The sequence below is a fragment of the Oncorhynchus kisutch genome, linkage group LG6 (genome assembly GCF_002021735.2).
Source record: "Oncorhynchus kisutch isolate 150728-3 linkage group LG6, Okis_V2, whole genome shotgun sequence".
Lineage (NCBI taxonomy): Eukaryota > Metazoa > Chordata > Actinopteri > Salmoniformes > Salmonidae > Oncorhynchus > Oncorhynchus kisutch.
The window spans coordinates 50,526,649-50,553,555 of record NC_034179.2 but is presented as its reverse complement, the minus strand read 5'-3'; the positions used below and the strand labels follow the sequence as shown (position 1 = coordinate 50,553,555).

At 41.2% G+C, this 26,907-nt stretch overlaps 1 protein-coding gene across 2 annotated transcripts in view; it reads right to left on the bottom strand.

The window, feature by feature from the left end:
• Positions 1-2,654: 2,654 nt before the first annotated feature.
• The window catches only part of LOC109892954 (keratinocyte-associated transmembrane protein 2), a 31,302-nt gene continuing 7,049 nt past the window's right edge, over positions 2,655-26,907 (bottom strand). The window contains exons 2-3 of one of the 2 annotated variants that reach the window (XM_020485880.2): positions 10,473-11,581; positions 2,655-4,243 (exon numbers count right to left, since the gene is read on the bottom strand). In XM_020485880.2, coding sequence (XP_020341469.2) covers positions 4,109-4,243; positions 10,473-11,581 — 1,244 coding nt within the window. In that variant the 3' untranslated portion in view covers positions 2,655-4,108. The remainder of the gene's footprint in view (positions 4,244-10,472; positions 11,582-26,907) is intronic. The other variant, XM_020485881.2, reaches the window with a different exon arrangement.

Below are 26,907 nucleotides of genomic sequence, written 5' to 3'. Positions count from 1 at the left end.
TGCACACACATTGAAACATACAGCACCTATGAAAATACCATAAATGCCAATTATTTCCGTCAAGAGCAAACTTTCGCACACCTTGACCTCCCTCTGATGATAAAACAACAGCCAGAACATATCGGATAGGTATGCTTTGATTTTATTCCAGATTTTTTTATCTGCGAGGGGGAGGCTTCCCCCCCCAGTTTCCAGTCCATATATTGACATGTCAGCACCGGGGAGCCCCCGTGGCATCTGTTCTGCCAAAATATCCAGGTTTAATGAGAGCATTTCGTGATTTATATTTTTTTAAGGAGCAATCCAGAAGGATGGCGGAAGCTTGAATCGGATGGCGGTGGAAGTGAGGATGAAGAGACTTTTGTCCAAAAGAATGGGAAAATAAGCCAAATTTAAGTTGAAAAGAAAATGTGTAGTGTTGATAATACCCCCATCATATCTGGTAGGAGTACGTTTTCAGGGAGTATTGGTGCCCGACTTGGTGAATCTGTTGCAAATATCCAAAATGGTGGAGAAAGCCTTGGGTGAAGTAAAATCAGTAAAAGATTATGAGAAGTGTGCTTGTTTTGATTTCTTGTGTTTCTGCTGATCAGTAAAAGTGTGGGTTGGGTCTCACTCGAGTTGATGATTATGCTGTGTCATTCTTTGAGCTACGGAGAAGGGCACCTGTCAAGGGAGTAATTTCTGGATATACTAAAGAATATTAATGGTGGTCAATTGGCAGTAAAGTTTTTATTTTTATGTGGAGTCCCTCCCAACATGAGTGCAGCTGAGATATGTGCACTATCCTGTCAGAGCTTTTGTATCCAGGCCTTTGCAATGTCATCATTGTAAAATGTTTGGACCTGTAGGAAGTGTCTGCAGACAGAAGAAGCCGAGATGTTGGGATGTGTGGGAAAGATGACTTTGAAGGTGATTCCGAATGTGACTGTGGTGGAGAACATAGGGCAAAATCCTTGGAATGCCTGAGTAGGGTGAAAGAGACTGAGGTTGCCAAAATCTGGGCAGTTGAAAGTGTCTCCAATGCAGAGACTGTCAAAAGGGTAGAGAGATTATCTCTGAAGGTCCAGTGGTAGTGAATCACCAACAGGACCTAGAAAATCTTCATGTGAAGAAAGTGGACTTAGTGTCTTTTATAGCGATGGTGGTAAACGGCACTGCACAAGTCGAAACGAAGTCAAGAAAGATCGACTTCCTTGTTTATGCAGCTGAAACACTTCTGGGATTAAAATACTTCACATCTGACGAGTTATACGGAGTACTGTCTTGTGCGGTCCCACCCTCTCAGGCCCTAGAGCCTGAGCAGGGTATATGAGTATATATATATTTTTAATTATTGTTAATTCCTTTTTTTGTAGTTTGTGTGGATTTGTTTTTTTATTTTTGTAGGCACTAACGGGGGTTGACTCCGCCATGGCTCGCTGGCCAAAGCCTATGGGGAAATTAATGGGGGTTTTGGATAAACATAAATGCCGAAAATAAGGTCTGTGGTAAACAGGCTTAGATCTTAAAAATGTTGTTCTATGAGATAATCTTCGTCAGCTAAAGTAACTTTTTGTGAATTTATGTAATCAAAAAAAGTCCATAAAGCACATACAAGATTCATCATTCTTAAAGGCCATGTTAACTGACTGATATCTCATAGAACAATACATTTAAGATCGCCTAAGCCCGTGTTAACCTCAGACCTTATTTTCGGCATTCATCCCAAAACCCCATTCTTTCCCCCATAAGAAAGGCTGAACGAACCAGTTTCATTTCCGCTTTTTAGGACTAGAAACTGACAAGCTCTATACACTCAATATCAACCAGAATCAACCACCCAGCATAACCTTGACATCCCAATTGTAATCAATATCACTGCATTGGTTTGTCATTTACCCACCATCTTGTGCTTTCATGTATGAATAGAATCTTTGGTTTCAATTAAATTGACAGTGCTTGAGGTTTATGAAATCAACCATGTAAATATACATATTTTTTATTTAACTTCATAAGTACATTCTACTTGCTTACACGGTTATTAACATACTAGGTTTTAGGATGATGGAATAATATTTCAATCTAAAACAGTCTTGTACTCAAGCTGGAAGTGCATTTCTGAACGTTCTCTTCAATGGTTGAGCTGCTGTTCAATTGTCTGATCGCCACTGACTTGGAAGGTCTCTACTGCCATCCTAGGGCGATATGACTAACTGCAGCCTTACCTGTCGTACAGGCCCTTTGGTATGTGCCTCCTTCAAGAACACACCCAGCTCATACCAACCTCTCTCAATAACATCAGACAGACAGCTTCTAACGCAGAACCACCATGCAAGTTCAAAACGCTATTGACACTACTTAGGATTCAGGATTACTCACTGGGGTGCTTGGATGGATGAACAAACAAGGATATGACAGATGTAAGCATGGCTGTCCTCATACAAAACAATAGCAATGGAATGATTGAGTGGATAGGGTAGTCATGTGGTCACCACAGGCTCATTTCCAAGGATATTTCCAAAGCATTCAATACTCACGACAAACAGTTTTTTGATGACTCTTAAAACCTGGTGTGGATGTTACGTTAATTTACAAGAAACAAACTAAAACAGAAATTTCAATATGTATTTCTTCAAAAACGAAGCATTAGCAAGAGGAAAAACAAAAAGGGGCCCCCAAATACAATTGTGCTTTATTGACAAATACAATTGTGCTTCATCGGCAAACGATTGTACAATCTCTACAGTTGATTGCAAAGGCAGTGTCCATCCACCAAATGCCATATGAAAGCTACACAATATACGTCCTGTTCCATGCATGACAAAACCTCCCCTCCATGCTTTAGCTATTGTTGTGACACTCAGATTACAATGCTTTTCCACGGTCCTGAAAAGACAGCTGTAAAAAGTATAGGGGATTGAGAATTGAGAAAGTGCATGAGAATTGATTGATTCTGGATTCACGTCACAGAATATGGCATTAGAATTGAAGACTAGTTAAGGTAATGACGAGTGAGCGACGGTGGTTGTCATCGTTTCCTCTAGACTGAGGTTGATTCCCAAATGGTACCACATTCCCTATATCTATAGTGCACTACTTTTGACCCAGAGCCCTAGTGCCCCGTTCAAAAGTAGTGCACTACATAAGGAATAGGGTACGTCCCCAGATTCGACAATCAGTTCTCTGTCCCCTAAAGTAATGTGTTGAAGTAGTGTTTCACATGCACTCCGGTCGAGTCCACATTCTCATTGAGAAACGAATTGAGAAATCTCAGTGAGGAATCTTTGCCTGACATCCGAGACTTCAAAGTCATAAACCAAATACAAAAAGGGGGCAGCACTGGGATTAGTGCATAGCACAATCTGGCCAACGTTTTAATAAGAAAACCAGTAAAATGCCAGATTATGGAAAAATACAATTTCAGGCAAGGGAATTACTGCCACCATATCACAATGTGGTGGGCTCTGTCATGTCAAAAGTCCTCACTTGTCTAATGGATTTAGCATAAGAAATAACCACAAGTTCTGAACATGAATGTATATTGTGTAGTACGCTACATACGTACAATATTAACTTTTACAACTGCAAATTGTACTGCAACGCCTTGTGGAATGAGGGCTTTGAGGCGAACCACTACAAATAGCCTTCACTCATGGCAGGGCAGATTAGAGACGAGCAAGTAAAGTACAGCATCATTGGTTATTTATCTTGGTATTGATTGACAATATTTACATTCCAATTTTCTGAGTGTGTAATCTGCAATCAGCACAAACACTTAAGAGTGTGCAAAACAATAAGTGTAGAAGAATAGTAAGGCTTAAACATGGTGAGAACATATTTCATACAGACCAGTATAGGCCACCCAAATAAATCAAATACTAAATAATAATTCATTTCAAAAACGTAGGACTATGGTTAACAAAACAGAAATTAATATTTCCAGCATACGTGGGCAAACATCGAAAACGTGTATCGATTACAGAGTGGTAGTACCATCAAACTCCCTCCTGCCCAGGTTTTTCCTGAAGCAAGAAAAAAAAAGTGGGGCAAGCTTGTGGGCAAGCAGGCGTTTCAACAATGCAGCTGGAAAAAGGCTCGTATTAGTTCTTTCAACTTCCTTCTCTGCTCAGAAGATGTAATCTTGAGTCATCTTGAGGGAAGGCATGGCCTCGTTGACATTCTGGTCCAGCCGATGATACTCCACATTGTTGCGAGAACACAGGCCGTCCCTCCAGCGCCGACTCTGGGCTAGCAGGAAGATCTGGAGAGAGGGGAGAGTGGATATTCAAGTTAACCTTTAACCTTTTTTATTGAATTCTGGGCTGTCCGTTCATAAAGCGTCTCAGCGTAGCAGTGCTGATCTAGGATCAGGTCCCCACTGTCCATGTAATCCTATTCATCAAGACCTAAAAAGGCAAAGCTAATCCTAATTCCGCATTCTTACTCAGATGCTTGATACATACGGACCCAAAAGTCGCTAAAATAAGCGCTATCAGGGTGATATTCAAAGGAACACAAAAAAGGCTATGAATGGAGACTAACAATGTAGCTAGGCTACCTAAAAGGGAAGTAAATAGTCTCTCAATAACAAAAAGGTAACTCCAACTCAATATGCATTTCTGCATAATGTTACTATTTAAGATGACTAAAGTTCATATTTAAATTGGGCAACTTTGATAGGGGTGGGGCCCACAAAAATAAATATGGCTCACGGGACTGTGTACCCACATGCATACACACACAGGCAGTCAGAGCCGGCCCTAAGTGAATTTGTTTCAAAGTAAATATGCTGCAATTATACACATTTTGTCATGGGTGTAGAGAATATTTTGCAATTTTACAAATTCTGCCATGGGGTAGAATTTTTTTTCAGTTTTACAGCTAATTTCTTGAAATTCTACACCTTTTGATATAGGGTAGATATATTAAACTGCAAACATTTTTCTATCTGAATAAAAAAAAAAATCTAATGGGGGCCCCCTGGTCTGTAATTCAACCATGTTTACAAGTTTAGATAGCAGTCTAGACTACCTTAAAAATGTTAGCTGATTAAGTGACTGTCAACAGCTGACGTAAGATTTTTTTTAAATTCAGCAAATATTTATATATTTTTTAAAACAGCACTTTGTGTATTGTACTATTCTCTCTCTCAACAGTAAGTTGAGACCTTGACCGAGTCCCTTCCCCCACAAATTATTATTTTTTGTTGTAAATTGATCCACAGGCCTACAAAAAGGGGGGCCCTGAGATGCCCATCCCTGATTTGGTGATCAAAACAATATTTCGTTTCTGTAATACATCACATTTTCTGTGTTCTGTTTGTAACACTCAAGGTGCGGGTTGATGGTCACTAGATTTGGAATGGACTATTCTCATATGTTGATAGTGATTGACGCCAGACTGGAGGTACAAGGACCGAGGACACACTGATTATTCACTGTTGTATTGATGACATTCTATGAACACTGTGATTCTGTAGCAGCTGACAAAGACACCCTTTTGTTTGGACTCCCCACAAGCCTCTTGGGCTTGTGTTTGGAGAACATTTGGTGCAGCCTGATTAGGAGGATAAAGGACCTATCTACAAGAGGCCAGTTAGACATTTTCTCTGCATCTGTGCTGGGTGGCGTCTCCCTATTGCAACTTGTAAATAAACCTGATTGACATTATCTGCGGCTGCTCTTCTCTTTTGTTCACCTGGAAATTCCTATTACAGTGTGTGTAAACAAAACATCAGGAACATCTGCTCTTCCCTGACTGATTGACCAGGTGAAAGCTATAGTATGAGCCCTTATTGATGTCACCTGTTAAATCCACATCAATTAGTGTAGATGAAGGGGAGGAGACAGGTTAAAGGACTTTTAAGCCTTGATACATGGATTGTGTATGTGTGCCATTCAGAGAGGGAATGGGAAAGACAAAAGATTTAAGTGCCTTTGAACGGGATCTGGTCGTAGGTGCCAGGCGCACCATTTTGAGTGTGTCAAGAATTGCAACGATGCTGTGTTTTTCATGCGCAACAGTTTCCCATGTGTATCAAGAATGGTCCACCACCCAAAGGACATCCAGCCAACTTGACAACTGTGGGAAGCATTGGAGTCAACATGGGCCAGCATCACTGTGGAACGCTTGACACCTTTTTGTCCATGCCTCAACGAATTGAGGCTGTTCTGAGGGCAAAAGGGGGTGCAACTAGGGCTGTGGCGGTCACGAAATTGTCAGCCGGTGATTGTCAAGCAAATAACTGTTGGTCTCACGGTAACTGACATTAATTAACATAAACACATTTAGCATCTGCTGGCTTCCACACATAGCCTACAAGCCACTGATGCAGACCTTTGGAACATCTACATTTAAAAAAGTCAAATCCATGTAATATAGCCTACACCTTCACAATAATCCCACTGTTTATTTTAGACAGGTCTGAAGAAGCATGATAAGAAGAAATGTAGTCTATTTCAAGAGAACAGAATAGTATACTCGGAGTTGCCCTTATGTTAGGTCCTGATCTAGCGATGCCAAATGGCTGTGGGCTACACAAGTTTATTTAGGAGACAAGATTTGCTTAGAATTTCATAGTATGAAAAATACAATTGAATAAAATAGAAATTATATTTTCTCCAAACAATTTGATGCAGCTATTCTGTGTTGAGCGGTTCAGAAAGAAATAGATACTCCTATATGCCTAATTTAGAGTTAATGTAATTGTTCTACAAACTCTATATGTTTTGATTTTTAATACATTGTAAGGCTGCATGACATGACTAATGATGATTTGAAAAAAGTTGCTACTTCGTTTTTTTGCGCAGGCTGTACACACTGCATCAATCACTCATTCACAATTTGACTAGCACTTTATAATGCCTCAAATTTTACGGCGACTTCCTCGGTGTGGCCATAATGCATCCTAAAAAAATCCATGCCTTTTGCGGTCAGTGGTTATTGTGCCCTTGGCGATCAGGTCTCTCACAGGCTACAAGTGAAGACAGACACGTCGGGGACGCATTTGCGCGCATCCTTATCCAATTCCGAGGTGCATATTGAAGATACTGGAAAAACTGTCCACATTTACTTTGTCAGCCAACAAGATGAGTAGGCCAAACAAACAGCAAATGCCTAAGTAAATCTACTATCCCCCATAGTAAAAAATGTATTTTAATTTTTTTAAAGACCTATTCTATTCTGTGCGAGAAATAAATATTCCAAACATAGTCTGGGACAGTTGTGGGATGCGATAGATCCCAAATTAATACAACCACTACGTCATTTTTTTTTGTTTAATGCTAATGTGGCTGACGAAACAGATCAGAACGTTTAGCTTTAAAATGTTGATAAATTATTATTAGCGGGAAAACTCCATTATCAAAAGTGACAGCAAATGCGATAATGCTTGTATTGTTTGTTATAAAGGTGCAATTTACAGTGAAAAATGAACTTCCCCAAGCTTGAAACACATACGTTGCTTATTTATTGATTACCTTTATTTAAACTAGGCAAGTCAGTTATTAACAAATTCTTTTTTTCAATGACTGCCTAGGAACAGTGTGTTAACTGCCTTGTTCAGTGACAGAACGACAGAGTCAGTTCGGGGATTCAATCTTGCAACCTTTCGGTTACTTGTCCAACGCTCTAACCACCAGGCTACCTACCACCCCATATGTATGCCAGTTAGGCTCTATAGCCCTTGTAAAACCGGATAAATGTGCTTCATTTTAAGAAGTTATTTGGCCACTTTAGTTGTGATACAAACCTTATCAAAACATATAGGCCTATGGGCTAGACAACATGAGGTATGCGACTATGATTCGAAAAAAGGCATTGTTCCTTGCGTTGTGCTGGGCATCATTCACAAGTGAAAGGCTAAGAGTCACCCATTAGACTTTTCTTGATTTAAACTGGTCTTTACACACACACACATAAGTTTGGACACACCTAATCATTCTAGGGTTTTTCCTTATTTTTACTATTTTCTACATTGTAGAATAATGCTGAAGACATCAAAACTAAGAAATAACACATGGAATCATGTAGTAACCAAAAGTTAAACAAATCAAAATACATGTTATATTTGAGATTCTTCAAAGTAGCCACCCTTCGACTTGACAGCCTTGCCCACTCTTGGCAGTCTCTCAATCAACTTCATGAGGTTGTCACCTGGAATGTATTTAAATTAATTGGTGTACCTTCAAAGTTAATTTGTGGAATTTCTTCCCTTCTTAATGCGTTTGAGCCAATCAGTTGTGTTGTGACAAGGTAGGGGTGGTATACAGCAGATGGTCTTTTCTCAAATAGGGCTAAGTCCATATTATGGCAAGAACAACTCAAACAGGCAAAGAGAACCGACAGTCCATCATTATTTTAAGACATGAAGGTCAGTCAATCCAGAAAAAGTTAAGAACTTTGAGGGTTTCTTCAAGTGCAGTCGCAAAAACCAAGCGCTATGATGAAACTGGCTCTCATGAGAACTGCCACAGGAATGGAAGACCCAGAGTTATTTATCCTCTGCAGCAGAAGTAAGTTCATTCGAGTTACTCGTGAATCAGGAATTCATGGTTGAATTCCTGCAAAGAAACCACTACTAAAAAGGACACCAATAAGAAGAAGAGACTTGCTAGGGCAATGAAACACAAACAATGGACATTAGACCTGTGGGAATTTGTCCTTTGGTTTAGAGTCCAAATTGGATATTTTTGGTTCCAACCGCCATGTCTTTGTGAGACGCAGTGTGGGTGAACAGATGATCTCCGTGTATGTGTATTTCCCATCGTTTCCCCACACTTAACCAGCATGGCTACCAAAGCATTCTGCAGCAATACACCGACCCATCTGGTTTGGGCTTAGTGGGACTATTATTTGTTTTTCAACAGGACAATGACCTAACACACATCCAGGCTATGTAAGGGCCATTTTACCAAGAAGGAGAGGGATGGAGTGCTGCATCAGATGACCTGGTCTCCACAATCCCCCGACCTCAACCAAATTGAGATGGTTTGGGATGAGTCAGACCGCAGAGTGAAGGAAAAGCAGCAAACAAGTGCTCAGCATGTGGGAACTCCTTTAAGACTGTTGGAAAAGCATTCCAGGTGAAGCCGGTTGAGAGTGTTCAAAGCTGTCATCAAGGCAAAGGGTGGCTATTTGAAGAATCTCAAATGTATTTTGATTTGTTTAACACTTTTTTATTTACTATATGATTCGTTAAGTGTTATTTCATAGTTTTGATGTCTTCACTCTTATTCTACAATGTAGAAAACAGTAAAGATAAGAGAAAAACCCTTGAATGAGTAGGCGTTCTAAAACTTTTGACAGGTAGTGTATGTGTGAAATTTGTTTTGATTTAGAATGGACAATTATCATGGACCTGTATTGAAACAGGGGCAGCAGGAAGAAATACATGTAATCTATGCACTTAAATAGCAAATGGAGTTCACTTTTCCTGTGGTTCATTTTCATGCCAGCCAGGTAGGCTATACTCCTGTTGTAAAGATAAGCAATGTGCTTAACATTAGGAAAGTTGAGAAATAAATATAGTAAGGCTGGGCGATAGAAAGCTGATAGGATCCTCCTCTTTTTAAAAGGCCATCATTCAGTTTTCAAGTAATTGCATAGCCTATAGAAATGTTGTGCATCATGAGCTCTCATGAAGTGTTTGATTAGATTTCAATTACATTTGCATTGATGTCAGAGTGATTTAAAGAGACAATAGAGTGCTGAGTACCAGGCAGTTAGCAAGTCTGGTAGGCTACTAATGACCAGCAGCAGCATCAGAGCTTGGAGAGGCCTAATTGGAGTGGCAGGTAGCCTAGTGGTTAGATCATTGGGCCAGTGACCGAAAGGTTGCTAGATCGAATTCCCGAGCTGACAAGGTGAAAATCTTTAATTCTGCCCCTGAACAAGGCAGTTAACCAACTGTTCCTAGGCCGTCATTGTAAGTAAGAATTTGTTCTTAACGGACTTGCCTAGTTAAATAAAAAAAAGGTTAAAAATAAATAAATTTGCATGATTAAAACGGTCACGTGGAATTTGACTGCCTTCGTGATTCGTGACCGCCGGTGTGGCGGTAATACGTTCCTAGCCGCAACTCAATATTAGGAATGTGTTCCTGATGTTTTGTGCACTCAGTGTATAGCCAAGGCTACTAGTTTACGAGTTAGAGAGAAGAGGAAGAGATGGGCGAGTTGCCAGCCGGAGATGCATGAATTACAGTGAAATATCCACCAGAGTTTAGGCTACCCTTTTTCAATAAGTGGTTGCACCGATTTTAGATAAAGCACTCCAATTAAAATGTAGTCCTAGTGTCAACAACCACCCAATGCTTCACTAAAATGTATTGATCAATGGCTGATATGCATGCAACCTGTCCATAGCCTGTTTCTATTTAATTGTTGTCCATTTTATAGCCTAGGCCAGGTGTTTTCCAAGTCTGAGTACCCCACAACAGCAGAAATCAAACAGTCTCGTATGGATTAATAAAGTACTCCCCCTTTGCTTACCTTCCTCTTGTTGTGGTAGGTGATGTATACAATGGCCACCAGGAAGGCCAGGATGACCAGGTGGAAGAAGAAGTGGGAGTCCTCGTCCTGGGTGGTGTAGATGTTGGTGTCCTTCATACGTACATCTATCTTCCCAGCACTCTTTGCTGGGCTGAGCACCACCTGGTCATCATCGTCGGCGTCCACCATGCCGTCATCGTTCTCCTCGTTGAGGTCTTGGCCACCAAAGTTCTGATCGTGGTCCAGAGGGACCTTAACAGCTGGTCCCATGTCATAGTCTTCACCACCTTCTTCCTCATTTTCTCTGTCGTACATGTCTGTCTCGGTCTGGGACTCCAGTGTGTTGATAGGCACTTGATCGCTCTCTTGCTCATCCTCTGTTGTGTCCATGGGGCTGACGAGCTTGGTGTTAGAGGCAGGGCTTGGTTTCTCCAGGATGGGCTTGGTAGGCTCTGGGGCTTTGACTGTGGTGGTGCTGGTGGCTGGAGCTGCAGTCATGGCAGCATCAGCATCTGAATCAGCAGGTTTGGGAGGTAGTTTTTCAGGAGTCAGTCCTGATTTATCAAATTTGGTTTTGTTCTCGTCTGTAGTTATTTCATACTTGCCAACAGTTGTTTCAGCAATAATGGCAGTGGATTCAGCTATAACCTCCCCTTTGGTGTATGGTGCATCATCACGTGCTATTACACCATCGATAGGTGTGTCTTCTATAGGTGTGGGGGCAGCGTCCTTGATGGGTGGGGCGGCAGCGTCCTTGATGGGTGGGGCGGCAGCGTCCTTGATGGGTGGGGCGGCAGCGTCCTTGATGGGTGGGGCGGCAGCGTCCTTGATGGGTGGGGCGGCAGCGTCCTTGATGGGTGGGGCGGCAGCGTCCTTGATGGGTGGGGCGGCAGCGTCCTTGATGGGTGGGGCGGCAGCGTCCTTGATGGGTGGGGTGGCAGCGTCCTTTGCATCTGCTGTTACAGCCTTCATTACTGTTGCAGCATTGTCACTGGTTACTGTGTCTGCTTTGCCGTCTGTTGTACCAGTGCCGATGGCTGTTTCTGCATCCTTGCTGGCTGTTGCCAAAGGCAAGGGTTCTAAATCAACTCCTGGATCCAGAGAAACTGCTGAAAATTAGAAAGGTAGGAATTGAAAACAAAACAGTCACCACACTCATTTGAACCTCTGTTCACATTCTACACTTTACAAAACAAGTCATGAGGTTTCATCTTTTTGTAGCCTACAGAACATTTGAAAATAAGCGTGGTGAAATCTTTAGTGGAAAAATGTAGCCAAGTTATATAGCCTAGGCCTAATCATCAAATTGTACATGATACACACATCTTATCATTCTACATCTGACCTGTAATGGTTGAATGTATTTTGTGTTCGATAAAAGAAAATAAATAGGTTCACTTTCCCCTCGGAGTTGGGTGTCCGATCAAAAATGCATATAAAAAAAAAAAAGTGTACCAATGGTCCAAACCTCATAATCCGTTAAGTTTTCACCCTTGTAAGATGGCTAAAAGTATGGTGACTAAATCAATGGAGGCCAGAGAAAGTGGAAAAAAAAATTGGCTGAATTCTGTGCAAAAATGAAGGTTACTTGCTACCTGACATGCTCACTTTCCAGTTGAACTCATCTTCTCGAATCCGCAGAACATAAAGCAATAGACGTATGATGGGATATCGATTGAGACATGACATGTAGCATTTTAGTATATGCTTTTCATATTAAATTGAAATCCCGGTCCTTTTTCAAAGATTATTCAAAAACAAGCATCTCTCTAATGTCAACTGCTTTTATTTTCAAAGCCGATTACATTTAATTCAGCTCGTATCATGCTTATTTAGCTTTTTCCGACCCGTGGAAACAACTGACGACAACAAAATGTAAAATCCTCAAAAGTTATGAGAAACCTCCAAACCTACAGTACCAGTCAAACGTTTGGACACACCTACTCATTCAAGGGTGTTTATTTTTACAATTTTCTACATTGTAGAATAATATTAAAGACATCAAAACTATGAAATAACACATGAAATCCTGTAGTAAACAAAAAAACTAAAAAAAGTTTAACAAAGCAAAATATATTCTATATTTCAGATTCTTCAAAGTAGCCTTGATGACAGCTTTGCACACTCTTGGCATTCTCTCAACCAACTTCCCCTGTAATGCTTCTCCAACAGCCTTGAAGGAGTTCCCACATATGCTGTGCACATGTTGGCTGCTTTTCCTTCACTCTGCGGTCTGACTCATCGCGAACCATCTCAATTTGGTTGAGGTCGGGGGATTGTGGAGACCAGGTCATCTGATTCAGCTGGTGTCCTTTGTAGTGGTTTCTTTGCAGCAATCTGACCATGAAGACTTGATTCACACAGTCTCCTCTGAACAGTTGATGTTTAGATGTGTTTGTTACTTGAACTCTATGAAGCATTTATTTGGGCTGCAATTTCAGATGCAGCTAACTCTAAAAACGTATCCTCTTCAGCAGAGGTAACTCTGGGTCTTCCATTCCTGGGGCGGTTCTCATGAGAGCCAGTTTCATCATAGCGCTTGATGGTTTTTGCGACTGCACATTAAGGAACTTTCAAAGTTCTTGAAATGTTCCGCATTGACTGACCTTCATGTCTTAAAGTAATGAACTGTTATTTCTTTTTGCTTATTTGAGCTGTTCTTGCCATAATATGGACTTGGTCTTTTACCAAATAGGGCTATTATCTGTACACCACCCCTACCTTGTCACAACACAACTGATTGGCTCAAAATGCATTATGGAAAGAAATTCCACAAATTAACATTTAAGAAGGCACACCTGTTAATTGAAATGAATTCCAGGTGACAACCTCATGAAGCTGGTTGAGAGAATGCCTAGAGTGTGAAAATCTGTCAAGGCATAGGGTGGCTTTTGAAGAATCTCAAATATAAAATGTGTTTGATTTGTTTACCTTTGGGTTACTACATGTTTCCATGGGTGTTAATTCTTAGTTTTTATGTCTTCACTATTATTCTACAATGTAGAAAATAGGAAAAATAAGGAAAAACTTGACTGGTACTGTATATCAGAGCTCGGTGCTTATGTTATGAAATCTAAATTTTGGGATATAATGTTAATGATATTGTAATGTAACAGGCAGGGAGCAGGTCTCGAACCCTCGACCGTCTAGCCCGAAGTCCGGCGCGCCATCGACTGTGCCGCAGGAACATGCTCGTGCGGCAGTGTTGAGATCCTCGCCTATATACCCAGGGTCGTTAAAATATGTTAGAAAAAGACCCCACTCAGCAATTCAGAACATGAATAGTCTTACTTGTCTTATGTTATTAAAACAAATTTGACTAAGTGAAATTTCATCACCAAAGCGTGTTTTCACACACGCTGGGCAGAGTGGGTGGACACCCTACTCTGAGTTTATCAGTATACACTTCTCACTGTAGAAATGTGCAGTGTACTATACAGTAAATATCAACTTAATTCATATGCATTCTGTCACTGTACTAAACGTTCAGTCCTATGAGAGGGATGTTTGTTCTAGCTCCTGCCATCTCATGCCTTTGGCCGGTCCTCTTAAATCAATGACCCGATTCAACCAGAGTCAACATGATTTTATACTCATGCCAAATTAGCAGTCGCCACAAATAATGGGAGTATTCATTCCTGGAAGCTACTGCCAGCATCAACATTGAATAAGAAGAGGCAAGGCCGTCAGAAGATGATTAGGGATGGGGGTGGGTTGGGTTGGGATAATTACTTCTCCCCATGCTGCAGGCGGCTATTTCGATCCGCTCAAACAGTAAAGGCCCAGTGCACTACTTTTGTGGGAATAAAATTAAAAAAAAATGTAAAATCAGGGAGTGCTGCAGCACGCTCAGCAACCCTACTTCCCGTGGCTATGGAAAGAGGGGTGTGAGACAAAACACTCTTTAAATAGCCAAGTAAATGGCTGGAAAATATGGCCCATCTGCTCTGTGTAGGGACATCCAGACATCACGCAACACGTTGTCTACTCAATATCCGTAAGTGGGACGATTTCTTCCCTCTTGCAATCTGTCATTGCATTGCAATCTCTGTACCTAGTCTAGCATACCAAAACGGTTCGGTAGTAGATCTATGTTTGTTGTTGTCACGGTTCAAGTCTACCAGCGCAGCTCCCTTACATAGTTGGAGCGCGCAACGTGCCTGCTCCACTTACATCTCGATCACACCAACAGCATCATTGCATTTTGGTACACCAGAAGTACATTCATTTTCAACGGAACGCTGCATTGCGTTGAAAAAGCAGTTGCAGTGCATACAGTATGTTGTATTTATCTAATGCATGCATCAAAATGGTATGCAAACTAGAGGTCAACCGATTATGATCAACGCCGATACAGATTATTGGAGGCCCAAAAAAGCCAATACCGATTAATCGGCCAATTTCTATTTATTTATTTGTAATAATGACAATTACAACAATGCTGAATGGACACTTAATATAATACATCAATAAAAATCTATTTAGCCTCAAATAAATAAACATGTTCAATTTGGTTTAAATAATGCAAAAAAAGTGTTGGAGAAGTAAAAGTGCAATATGTGCCATGTAAAAAAGCTAACGTTTGAGTTCCTTGCTCAGAACATGAGAACATATGAAAGTTGGTGGTTCCTTTTAACATGAGTCTTCAATATTCCAAGGTAAGAGGTTTTAGGTTGTAGTTAATATAGTATTTATAGGACTATTTCTCTCTATACCATATGTATTTCATATAGCTTTGACTATTGGATGTTCTTATAGGCACGATAGCATTGCCAGTGTAACAGTATGGCTTCCATCCCCCTCCTTGCCCCTAAATGGGCTCGAACCAGGAACACATCGACAACAGCCACACTCGAAGCAGCGTTACCCATCGCTCCACAAAAGCCACGGCCCTTGCAGAGCAAGGGAAATAACTACTCCAAGTCTCAGAGCAAGTGACGTTTGAAACTCTATTAACGCACAACCAGCTAACTAGCTAGCCATTTCACATCGGTTACACCAGACATTAGGCTGATAGGCTTGAAGTCATAAACAGCGCTGTGCTTGCGAAGAGCTGCTGGCAAAACGCATGAAGGTGCTGTTTGAATTCATGCTTACAAGCCTGCTGCTGCCTAACATCGCTCAGACTGCTCTATCAAATCATTGAATTAATTATAACACAGAAATACGAGACTTTGGTCATTAATATGGTCGAATCCGGAAACTATCATTTCGAAAACAAAATGTTTATTATTTCAGTGAAATACGAAACCGTTCGGTATTTTATCTAACGGGTGGCATCCCTAAGTCTAAATATTCTTGTTACATTGCACAACCTTCAATGTTATGTCCTAATTACGTAAAATTCTGGCAAATTAGTTTGCAATGAGCTTGGCTGCCCAAACTGTTGCATATACCCTGACTCTGCGTGCAATGAACGCAAGAGACGAGACAATTTCACCTGGTTAATAATGCCTGCTAACCTGGATTTCTTTTAGCTAAATATGCAGGTTTAAAATATATACACTTCTGTGTATTGATTTTAAGAAAGGCATTGGTGTTTATGGTTACGTACAGTCGTCCAACGATTGTGCTTTTTTTGCAAATGCGCTTTTGTTAAATCGTCGCCCAGCGTTGCATCGATTATATGCAACGCAGGACACGCTAGATAAACTAGTAATATCAACTATGGCTTCTACTGCATTCGCATAACAGGCAGGCTTCCATTGGTGTGCAATGAGAGGCAGGTGGTTAGAGCGTTGGACGAGTTACCTGTAAGGTTGCAAGATTGAATCCCCCGAGCTGACAAGGTGAAAATCTGTCATTCTGCCCCTGAACAAGGCAGTTAATCCACCGTTCCTAGGCAGTCATTGAAAATAAGAATGTGTTCTTAACTGACTTGCCTAGTTAAATAAATATGTTTTTTTTTTAATATATATATATATAAATTGTAAAAAATGTTTAACAAAAAAATTGGGCAAAAATCGGCGCCCTAAAAATACAGATTTCTGATTGTTATGAAAACGTGAAATCGGCCCTAATTAAATCGGCCATTCCGATTAATCGGTCGACCTCTAATGCAGACTGCTTGACACAAATGGTAGCAGAAGGTGAATGTTGAACTTTTGTTGCACCCATATCCAGATGATGCCGCATACCATTTTTTGCGCAATGACGCCGTCAGTGCGATCGAGAAGTTAGCCTGCACTGGGAGTCTGGGCTGCGTCATTATCACGGGGGGAAAGAGCCAATAACGTGTTGTGATACCAACACCTGACTCACATCTGCGTGACACCGTCGTCTTAAAAAAATAGCATTGAGCTATATTGTTAATCTGCAGGCTATTATAATACAGTAAACCTCTCAACTGCGGGAGGGTCTACTCACACAATTGACAGTGGTGTAAAGTACTTAAGTAAAAATACTTTAGTTGTATCTGTACTTTGTATATTTGACTACTTTTACTTCACTACATTCCTAAAGTAAATTATGTACTTTTTACTCCATACATTTTCCCTGACACCCAAAAGTACAAGTTACAAATTGAATGCTTAGCAGTACAGGACAAAAAGTCCAATTCACACACTTATCAAGAGAACGTCCCTGGTCATCCCTACGGCCTCTGATCTGGTGTACTCACTAAACATAAATGCTTCCGTTGTAAATTATGTGTGAGTGTTGGAATTAGCAACAGCTGTCAAAAAAAGTAATAAAAAAGGAAATTATTCCATCTGGTTTGCTAAATATAAGGAATTTGATGTATAGCATCATGTACTTTTACTCAAGTATGACATTTTAGTACTTTGTCCACCACTGTACTTAAGTACATTTAAAATCTGATCCTTTTAGACTTACTCAAGTAGTATTTTACTGGGTTACATTCACTTTTACTTCAGTCATTTTATATTAAGGTATCTTTACATTTACTCAAGTATGACAATTGAGTACTTTTTACACCTCTGAATTTGGATTAGATTAGATTTATTTTGGGTTCAAAAGAAGCATACTGGCAACTGTAGCTTTAATTCCGCAATTTGTTACATTTTTGGCACCAATGCATTTGATGTAAACAGCATGGCAATTACGCACTCCAAGATTAATTATATGCAACATGCATCAATCCATTCTAGGCCTATCTAATAATGCATACATGATCATCATCCTAGCCTATATATAGCTGGGATCTTTCTACCTCGCCATATCAACATGATTATATTGCTGACATTCCAACTCGAATCGATTGATCAAGTGGTTACAGCCTGATAGATGTGCCATAGTCATGTCATTAGCCCACCCCCCCCTCCCCCCCTAAAATAATATTTAGAAAAATGTAATACGTCAGCAGTCAGTCACTTGCAAAGTATATACTGCAGGGGTCATTTTCAGTGGCAATCGGCTGCCTCAACAAAATGAAGGAGCTGATCGTGGACTTCAGGAAACAGCAGAGAGCATGCCCCTATCCACATCGACGGGACCGCAGTGGAGAAGGTGAACAGGTTAAAGATCCTCGGCGTACACGTCGCCGACAATCTGAAATTGTCCACCCACACAGACAGTGTGGTGAAGAAGGTGCAACAGCGCCTCTTCAACCTCAAGAGGCTGAAGAAATTCAGCTTGGCCCCTAAGACCCACAAACTTTTACAGATGCACAGTTGAGAGCATCCTGTCGGACTGCATCACCGCCTGGTACGGCAACTACATTGCCCACAACCGCAGGGCTCTCCAGAGGGTGGTGCGGTCTAGCCAACGCATCAGGAGGGGCACAATGCCTGCCCTCCAGGACACCTTCAGCACCCGATGTCACAGGGAGGGCAAAAAGAGCATCAAGGACATCAACCACCCAAGCCATGGCCTGTTCACCCCGCTACCATCGAGAAGGCGAGGTCAATACAGGAGCTTCGCTACGTTTCATTCTTTGCGCCCCATTTAATAAGAGACGAAATGCAAAACTGACACCAATGCTGTCGTCATTCAAATCAAATATCACATGTGCAGAATACAACAGGCTTACTTACGAGCCCTTAACCAACAATGCAGTTAAGAAAAAATACAAAAAAAAGGAATAAAAGTAACAAATAATTAAAGATTAGTAGTAAAATAACAATAGTGAGACTATATACAGGGGGTAGAGTCAATGTGCGGGGGCACCGGTTAGTCGAGGTAATATGTACATGTAGGTAGAGTTAAGGTGACTATGCATAGAAAATAACAGAGTAGCAGCAGCATAAAGGGGGGGGGGGGGGGCAGTGCAAATAGTCTGGGTAGCATTTGATTAGACGTTCAGGAGTCATGGCTTGGGGGTAGAAGCTGTTTAGAATCCTCTTGGACCTAGACTTGGCGCTGCCTACAGTTCTCTTTCTATCTAATTAAAGAGGGCCCTATTTTAGGAACCTTTCTGGAATGGACAGCGAGAGAATTAGCAAATCATACACTCACACCCACCCATCTAAAATGATCCATCAATCATAGCCGCCTGCAGCGCTTCTCACTCAGACTCAAGCAAATCATATTAAAGCCTTGCCTTAGCTTCAAATCCTTTCTGTAGGTAATCAAAAATGAGTCTACATTATAGGAAAATGTTAAACCAATGTAGCCTATCATATAAATTAACAAGGAAAGTTAAGGGGAAGATAGACAGCAGTGATATTAGTCTGGTCTCAGTCCAGATATAACATAGTAAATGTAAATCCAAGATTCAAATGAGTAAGAAGTTACGTTTGGTATGGTTACATACAAAAGAAGGTTACTTAAGGCAAAAACAAAAAGGAGTGTGCATGGGTAGGCGTATAACGCAAACGTCTAGCAACCCAAAGGTTGCATGTTCGAATCTCATCACGGACAACTTAAGCATTTTAGCAACTGTTCGACTACTTACTACTTTGCATGTGAGCTAACCCTTCCCCTAATCCTTTTAGTTAACCCTTCCCCTAACCCTTTAACCTAACCTCTAGCTAATGTTAGTAAGTGGCCTTGCACAAGCCTTGGCTAGAGCAAGCCAGAACGTTCATAGCCTCCTGCCCTATCTCCTGATTCTATAGCGTGAGGCAGCTAGATCTACAAGTACACCCCCTGGACAGGATGCTAGTCTATTCCCTTAATACGGAGTGGCAAGCAGAGAAGCCTCATGTCCCATTTTCTACAGTCTGGTATAAGCCGGGGGATCGATCTCACAACCTTCCAATCTCAGGGCAGACTAACCACAAGGCCACTTGAGCAAGCTATAGCGTAAAGCGTTACATATTGTACGTTTCACAAATTATCATACAAATTGTCATTTGTAACATATATGAAATGGATAGAAATCCACAAATTAATACATACCATGTGAAACGTAACATATAATACTAAATGGAGTGTCCCGCATTTACGTACAGAATAATACGAAATGCTCTGAGAACAGGTTGGTGATAGGCTTAGGCCAGTGAACAATCACACCTGATTCGGCTTGTCAACTAACCGACAAGCCCTCAATGAGTTGAATGAGGGGTGTTTGTTAAGGGCTACAACAAAACGGTGTACTGTTGGGGGTACTCGGCGACCAGGGTTGGGAAACACTGGCCTAGGCGATATGAATTGTAAATTGACAACCATTAAATACAAAACATACATGCAACAGGTCCATAGCCTATCAGACATTGATCAATACATTTTAGTGAAGCAATGGGTGGTTCTGTTGACACTAGGCCTACATTTTAATTTGAGTGCTTTATCTAAAATTGGTGCAACCACTTAATGAAAAAGGGTAGCCTAAACTCTGGCAGATATTTCACTGTAATTCATGCATCGCCACTGGCAAGTCGCCCATCTCTTCCCCTTCTCTCTAGCTTGTAAACTAGAAGCCTTGGCTATACACTGAGTGCACAAAACATTAGGAACACATTCCTAATATTGAGTTGGACCCACTTTTGCCCTCAGAACAGCCTCAATTCATTGAGGGATGGACAACAAGGTGTCGAAAGCGGTCCACAGGGATGCTGGCTCATGTTGACTCCAATGCTTCCCAGTTGTATCAAGTTGGCTGGATGTCCTTTGGGTGGTGGACCATTCATGCTCTGCAATAATATAAATCAGAGTTTGATTTCTAAACCAGATGAGTTCTCAAACAGCAGCTGCCCAATTTCATGGTGGGCGTGCTTAATGTTGGATGCATTAGAATACAATATATGGAGAATGATAAAGAGGCTGTATGATTATAGAAAAAGTAGTTGGGAAACTAATGTTTGAGTTTCAAATACTAATTGTTCAGTGAATGCGAGTATATTTAGGTGGTTTAAATGATTAACTTTCCTACTAACCTAAAAGTTAACGGTGCCAATCCATTAATTATTCTATTAACCATGAGACATGTTTTCCACAATGTTTGTTTCATGCACATACATGCGGGAAAAAAATACCATCAAAGTGTTTCCCCATTTATTGAGCAGGGAAACAAATCGCAGGCAGTATTTAAAGTACCTACCAATCAATGTTTATCATATCAAATGTTATTTGTCACATGCGCCGAATACAACAACCTTACAGTGAAATGCTTACTTACAAGCCCTTAACCAACAATGCAGTTAAGAAACATACCTAAAAAAAAGAACAAATATTTAAAGAGCAGCAGTAAAATAACAATTAGCGATGCTATATACAGGGGGTACAGGTACAGAGTCAATGTACGGGGGCACCGGTTAGTCGAGGTAATATATACATGTAGGTAGAGTTATTAAAGTGACTACGCATAGATAATGACAGAGTAGCAGGGGGGGAATGCAAATAGTCTGGCCATTTGATTAGATGTTCAGGAGAAGCTGTTTAGAATTCGCTTGGACCTAGACGTGGTGCTCCGGTACCACTTGCCATGCAGTAGCAGAGAGAACAGTCAATGACTAGGGTGGCTGGAGCCTTTGACAATTTTTAGGGCCTTCTTCTGACACGCCTGGTATAGAGGTCCTGGATGGCAGGAAGCTTGGCCCCAGCGATGTCCTGGGCCGTACACACTACCCTCTGCAGTGCCTTGCAGTCGGAAGCAGAGCAGTTGCCATACCAGGTAGTGATGCAACCTGTCAGGATGCTCTCGATGGTGCAGCTGTAGAACCTTTTGAGGATCTGAGGACACATGCCAAATCTTTTCAGTCTCCTGGGGGGGGGGGGGGGGGGGGGGGGGTCTTCACGACCTTCTTGGTGTGCTTGGACCATATTAGTTTGTTGGTGATGTGGACACCAAGAAACTTGAAGCTTTCAACCTGCTCCACTGCAGCCCCGTCGATGAGAATGGGGGCGTGCTCGGTCCTCCTTTTCCTGTAGTCCACAATCATCTCCTTTGTCTTGATCAAGTTGAGGGAGAGGTTGTTGTCCTGGCACCACACGGCCAGGTCTCTGACGTCCTCCCAAAAGGCTGTCTCGTCATTGTTGGTGATCAGGCCTACCACTGTTGTGTCATCGGCAAACTTAATGATGGTGTTGGAGTCATGGAGTGCAATGGAGGGCACAATCTTACAGTCCAGAAAAGAGGTTTGCCATCTATGCCAAAAGCCTGGGCCTCTTGATGAAGACTGTAGAACTGTCATCAACACATGCTTCTCTTTAGTAGCATTTGTGTGCCCAGGCCACATACGCATACTGAAAGGATCCCACCATGGTGAACGATGCAGAGAGGGGCGTTTACATTTTAGTCATTTAGCAGACACTCTTATCCAGTGCGACTTACAGGAGGCTCAAGGGCACAGACAGATTTTCCACCTAGTTGGCTCGGGCCCAACAAGCTTAACCGCTAGACTACCTATAGATTTTTGTAGTCTTAATTAATTCATTACTTGGAATGAACAGAAAGCTAAAATGCTCCTCGTACCAAAATGACTAGCTAGCGATAAAGTGATCTTATCCTGCTAGCTAGCAACAGATCTACTTGATAAAACTAGCAAGATAGTAATTTAGCTAAGGTTTCGGTGTGCAGAGTAGGGAGTCATTGTATAGCTTGCATAGAAACGTAATACAATCAATAACTTCATAGTTTTGATTACAAATAAAAAAAATACTTGATAGCAGTTTGTTAGACAGATTACTCTCAAGATGTGAGCAGCTGTCTACTACCTTCGATACAAATAAAGTGATTGGCAGATGTGATCAGCAAAGATAGTACACAAATTGTAATTGGTTTACAGTTTAGTACTCAGCAGTGTTTGCCTGTCCAGCTAACAAACATACAGTACCAGTCAAAAGTTTGGACACACCTACTCAATCAAGGGTTATTGTTTTTACTATGTTCTACATTGTATAATAATAGTGAAGACATTAAAACTATGAAATTACACATATGGAATCATGTAGTAACACCAAAAAAGTGTTAATGAAAACATTTTATATATTTGAGATTCTTCAAAGTAGCCACTCTTTGCCTTGATGACAGCATTGCATTCTCTCAACCAACTTCACCTGGAATGCTTTTCCAACAGTCTTGAAGGAATTCCCACATATGCTGAGCATCTGTTGGCTGCTTTTCCTTCACTCTGCAATCCAACTCATCCCAAACCATCTCACTTGGGCTGAGGTCAGGTGATTGTGGAGGACATGCCATCTGATGCAACACTCCATCACTCTCCTCATTGGACAAATAGTCCTTACACAGCCTGGAAGTGTATTGGGTCATTGTCCTGTTGAAAAACAAATTATCGTCCCACTAAGCGCAAACCAGATGGGATGGCGTATTGCTGCAGAATACTGTAGTAGCCATGCTGGTTAAGTGTGCCTTGAATTCTAAATACTCTGCGTCTCACAAAGTCACGGTGGTTGGAACCGAAAATCTCAAGGACAGATTTCCACCGGTCTAATGTCCACCGGTCTAATGTTGCTCGTGTTTCTTGGCCCAAGTAAGTCTCTTCTTCTTATAGTGGTCTTTTAGTAGTGATTTCTTTGCAGCAATTCGACCATGAAGGCTTGAATCCTCTGAACAGTTGATGTTGAGATGCGTCTTACTTGAACCATGTGACACATTTATTCGGGCTACAATTTCTGAGGCTGGTAAATCTAATGAACTTATCTTCTGCAGCAGAGGTAACTCTAGGTCTTCCTTTCCTGTGGTGGTCCTTATGAGAGACAGTTTCATCATAGTGCTTCATGTTTTTTGCGACTGCACTTTAAGAAACTTTCAAAGTTCCTGAAATGTTCTGCATTGACTGACCTTCATGTCTTAAAGTAATGACGGAGTCATTTCTCATTGCTTATTTAAGCCGTTCTTGCCATATGGACTTGGTCTTTTAACAAATAGGGCTATCTTTTGTATACCACCCCTACCTTGTCACATCCACAAATTAATGAACAACGCACAACTGTTAATTGAAATGCATTCCAGGTTACTTCCTAATGAAGCTGGTTGAGAGAATGCCAAGAGTGTGCAAAGCTGTCATGAAGGCAAATGGTGTCTACTTTTTAGAATCGCAAAAACATTTTGATTTGACACTTTTTTGGTTACTACACGATTTCATGTGTTACTTTGTAGTTTTGATGTCGTCACTATTATTCTACAATGTATAAATTAGTAAAAATAAAGAAACCCTGGAATGAGTAGGTGTCCAAACTTTTGACTGGTCTGTATATAAAATGTATCTTTCCGCTCTCTGTGTTTTACCATTTTGCTTCAATTCGCAAGAGGCTGAATGCATCTCACAGGAGAAAGCCTCCGAGCGAGTGAAACAGCGCCCCTCTGTCTCTCTACGTGTAGGCCATTATCTGATGCCGTCTGTTCCAAACGAGTATGACGTTGTTGCCGCCCGTAGAATTGAAGGCAAGGCAAGCCACGGAGCATCTGGCCTCCCTTGACAAAAAAATGATTTAAAAAAAAATTTGCTAATCAGTGTTGTGCTAAACTGAGCAAGCTCAACTGTGAATGGTCCTGGCGCACCAAAAAATATATATAATAAAGTGTCAAGGGAAGCCCGCTTGGATTTGGCATCACTCCCAACTAATCCTATTGAGAGCATACATCAGTGGCAGAAAAACTTGAATTGTTGCATCTCTTTATGTTGCTGTCCTCCAGTGGTTAGCTTGCCAGCTAGCTAAAGTTGGCCCTTTCCTAAATTAGCCATTTGTAACCGATGTGAAATGGCTAGCTAGTTAGCGGTGGTGCGCGCTAATAGCGTTTCAAATCGGGTGACGTCCCTCACTCTGAGACCTGAAGCAGTTGTTCCCATTGCTTTGCAAACACCGTGTCTTTTGTGGCGCGATGGGTAACGATGCTTCGTGGGTGACTGCTGTTGGTGTGTGCGCAGAGGGTCCCTGGTTCAAGCCCGGGTCGGGTGAGGGGACGGAAGCTATACTGTTACACATGGATGGAGATAGGGATAAGGACTTGTGGTTTTACTTAATTCTCTGTACTGGCCAGCGATTCTGATCCAATCATTAATTCATACATTGTTGTGCCCCTGGCCTGAGAGGATGGAAGTTCAATATGTAGCTAGATGTAGAAGGCTAATGTTAAGTAGCTAAAGTTGCCCATGAAAGGAAGTTAGGCTAGTGAGCATGCATTTTAGCCAGGTAGCCTTGGACAACAAAAAAATGTAAGTGTGTACTGTATGACAGAGTGATCAACATGAAAGAGTATGGCATTGGCGTTTCTCTACAAGTAGGGTGAGTCAACATGTTTTTCTACTTGCACGCACACAGAAATCAGAATCATGGACAGCCACATCATATTTAGCTTACATTTAATTGGACTAAATGGTTTTTGATATTTCAGTTGTCACTAGATTAGACAAAGCAGAGGTGATTTGATGATGTTGAAATGGTGCTGGAAGAGTGGAGGCAGCTCCTGTTTTCTTTACAACTTGCGGTAACCCTCTGTGGTTCTAAATCAATAGTTGTTTAGTGGTCCGAAAAAAATAGGAAACATTAACTTACATGACCATTTATTCTGCCACTGTGGCATCTTATGGCCTTTAGGCCTACAGTTGAAGTCGGAAGTTTACATACACTTAGGATGGAGTGATTAAAACTCATTTTTCAACCACTCCACAAATTTCTTATTAACAAACTATACTTTTTGCAAGTCGGTTAGGACTTCTACTTTGTGCATGACAATACATTTATCCAACAATTGTTTACAGAAATGATTTCAATGTATCACAATTCCAGTGGGTCAGAAGTTTACATACACTAAGTTGACTGTGCCTTTAAAGAGCTTGGAAATTTCCAGAAAATTATGTCATGGCGTTAGAAGCTTCTGATCTCCAATTGACTCAAATGATGTAAATTAGGCTGTGTACCTGTGGATGTATTTCAAAGCCTACCTTCAAACTCAGTGCCTCTTTGCTTGACATCATGGGAAAATCAAATGAAATCAGCCAAGACCCCAGAAAAAAAATTATAGAGCACAAGTGTGGTTCATCCTTACGAGGAATTTTCAAATGCCTGAAGGTACCACGTTCATCTGTACAAACAATAGAACACGATTATAAACACCATGGGACCACGCAGCCATCATACCGCTCAGGAAGGAGACGGGTTCAGTCTCTTAGAGATGAACGTATTTTGGTACGAAAAGGGAAAATCAATCCCAGAACAACAGCAAAAGGACCTTGTGAAGATGCTGGAGGAAACAGGTACAAAAGTATATATATCCACAGTAAAACGAGTCCTATATTGACATTACCTGAAAGGCCACTCCGCAAGGAAGAAGCCACTGCCCCAAAACTGCCATAAAAAAGCCAGACTACGGTTTGCAACTGCACATGGGGACAAAGATCGTACTTTTTGGAGAAATGTCCTCTGGTCTGATGAAACAAAAATAGAACTGTTTGGCCATAATGACCATCGTTATGTTTGGAGGAAAAAGGGGGAGGCTTGCAAGCCGAAGAACACCATCCCAACCGTGAAGCACGGGGGTGACAGCATCATATTGTGGGGGTGCTTTCTGCAGGAGGGTCTGGTGCACTTCACAAAATAGAATGCATCATGAGGACGGAAAATGTGGATATATTGAAGCAACATCTCAATCAGTCGCAAATGGGTCTTCCAAATGGACAATGACCCCAAGCATACTTCCAAAATTGTGGCAAAATGGCTTAAGGACAACAAAGTCAAGGCATTGGAGTGGCTATCACAAAGCCCGGACCTCAATCCCATAGACAATTTGTGGGCAGAACTGAAAAAGCATGTGCGAGCAAGGAGGCCTACAAACCTGACTCAGTTACACCAGCTCTGTCAGGAGGATTGGGCCAAAATTCACCCAACTTATTGTGGGAAGCTTGTGGAAGACTACCCAAAACATTTGACACAGGTTAAACAATTTAAAAGGCAATGCTACCAAATACTAATTAAGTGTATGTAAACTTCTGACCCACTGGGAATGTGATGAAATAAATAACAGCTGAAATAAAATCACTACTATTATTCTGACATTTCACATTCTTAAAATAAAGTGGTGATCCTAACTGATCTAAGACAGGGAATTTTTACTAGGATTAAATGTCAGGAATTG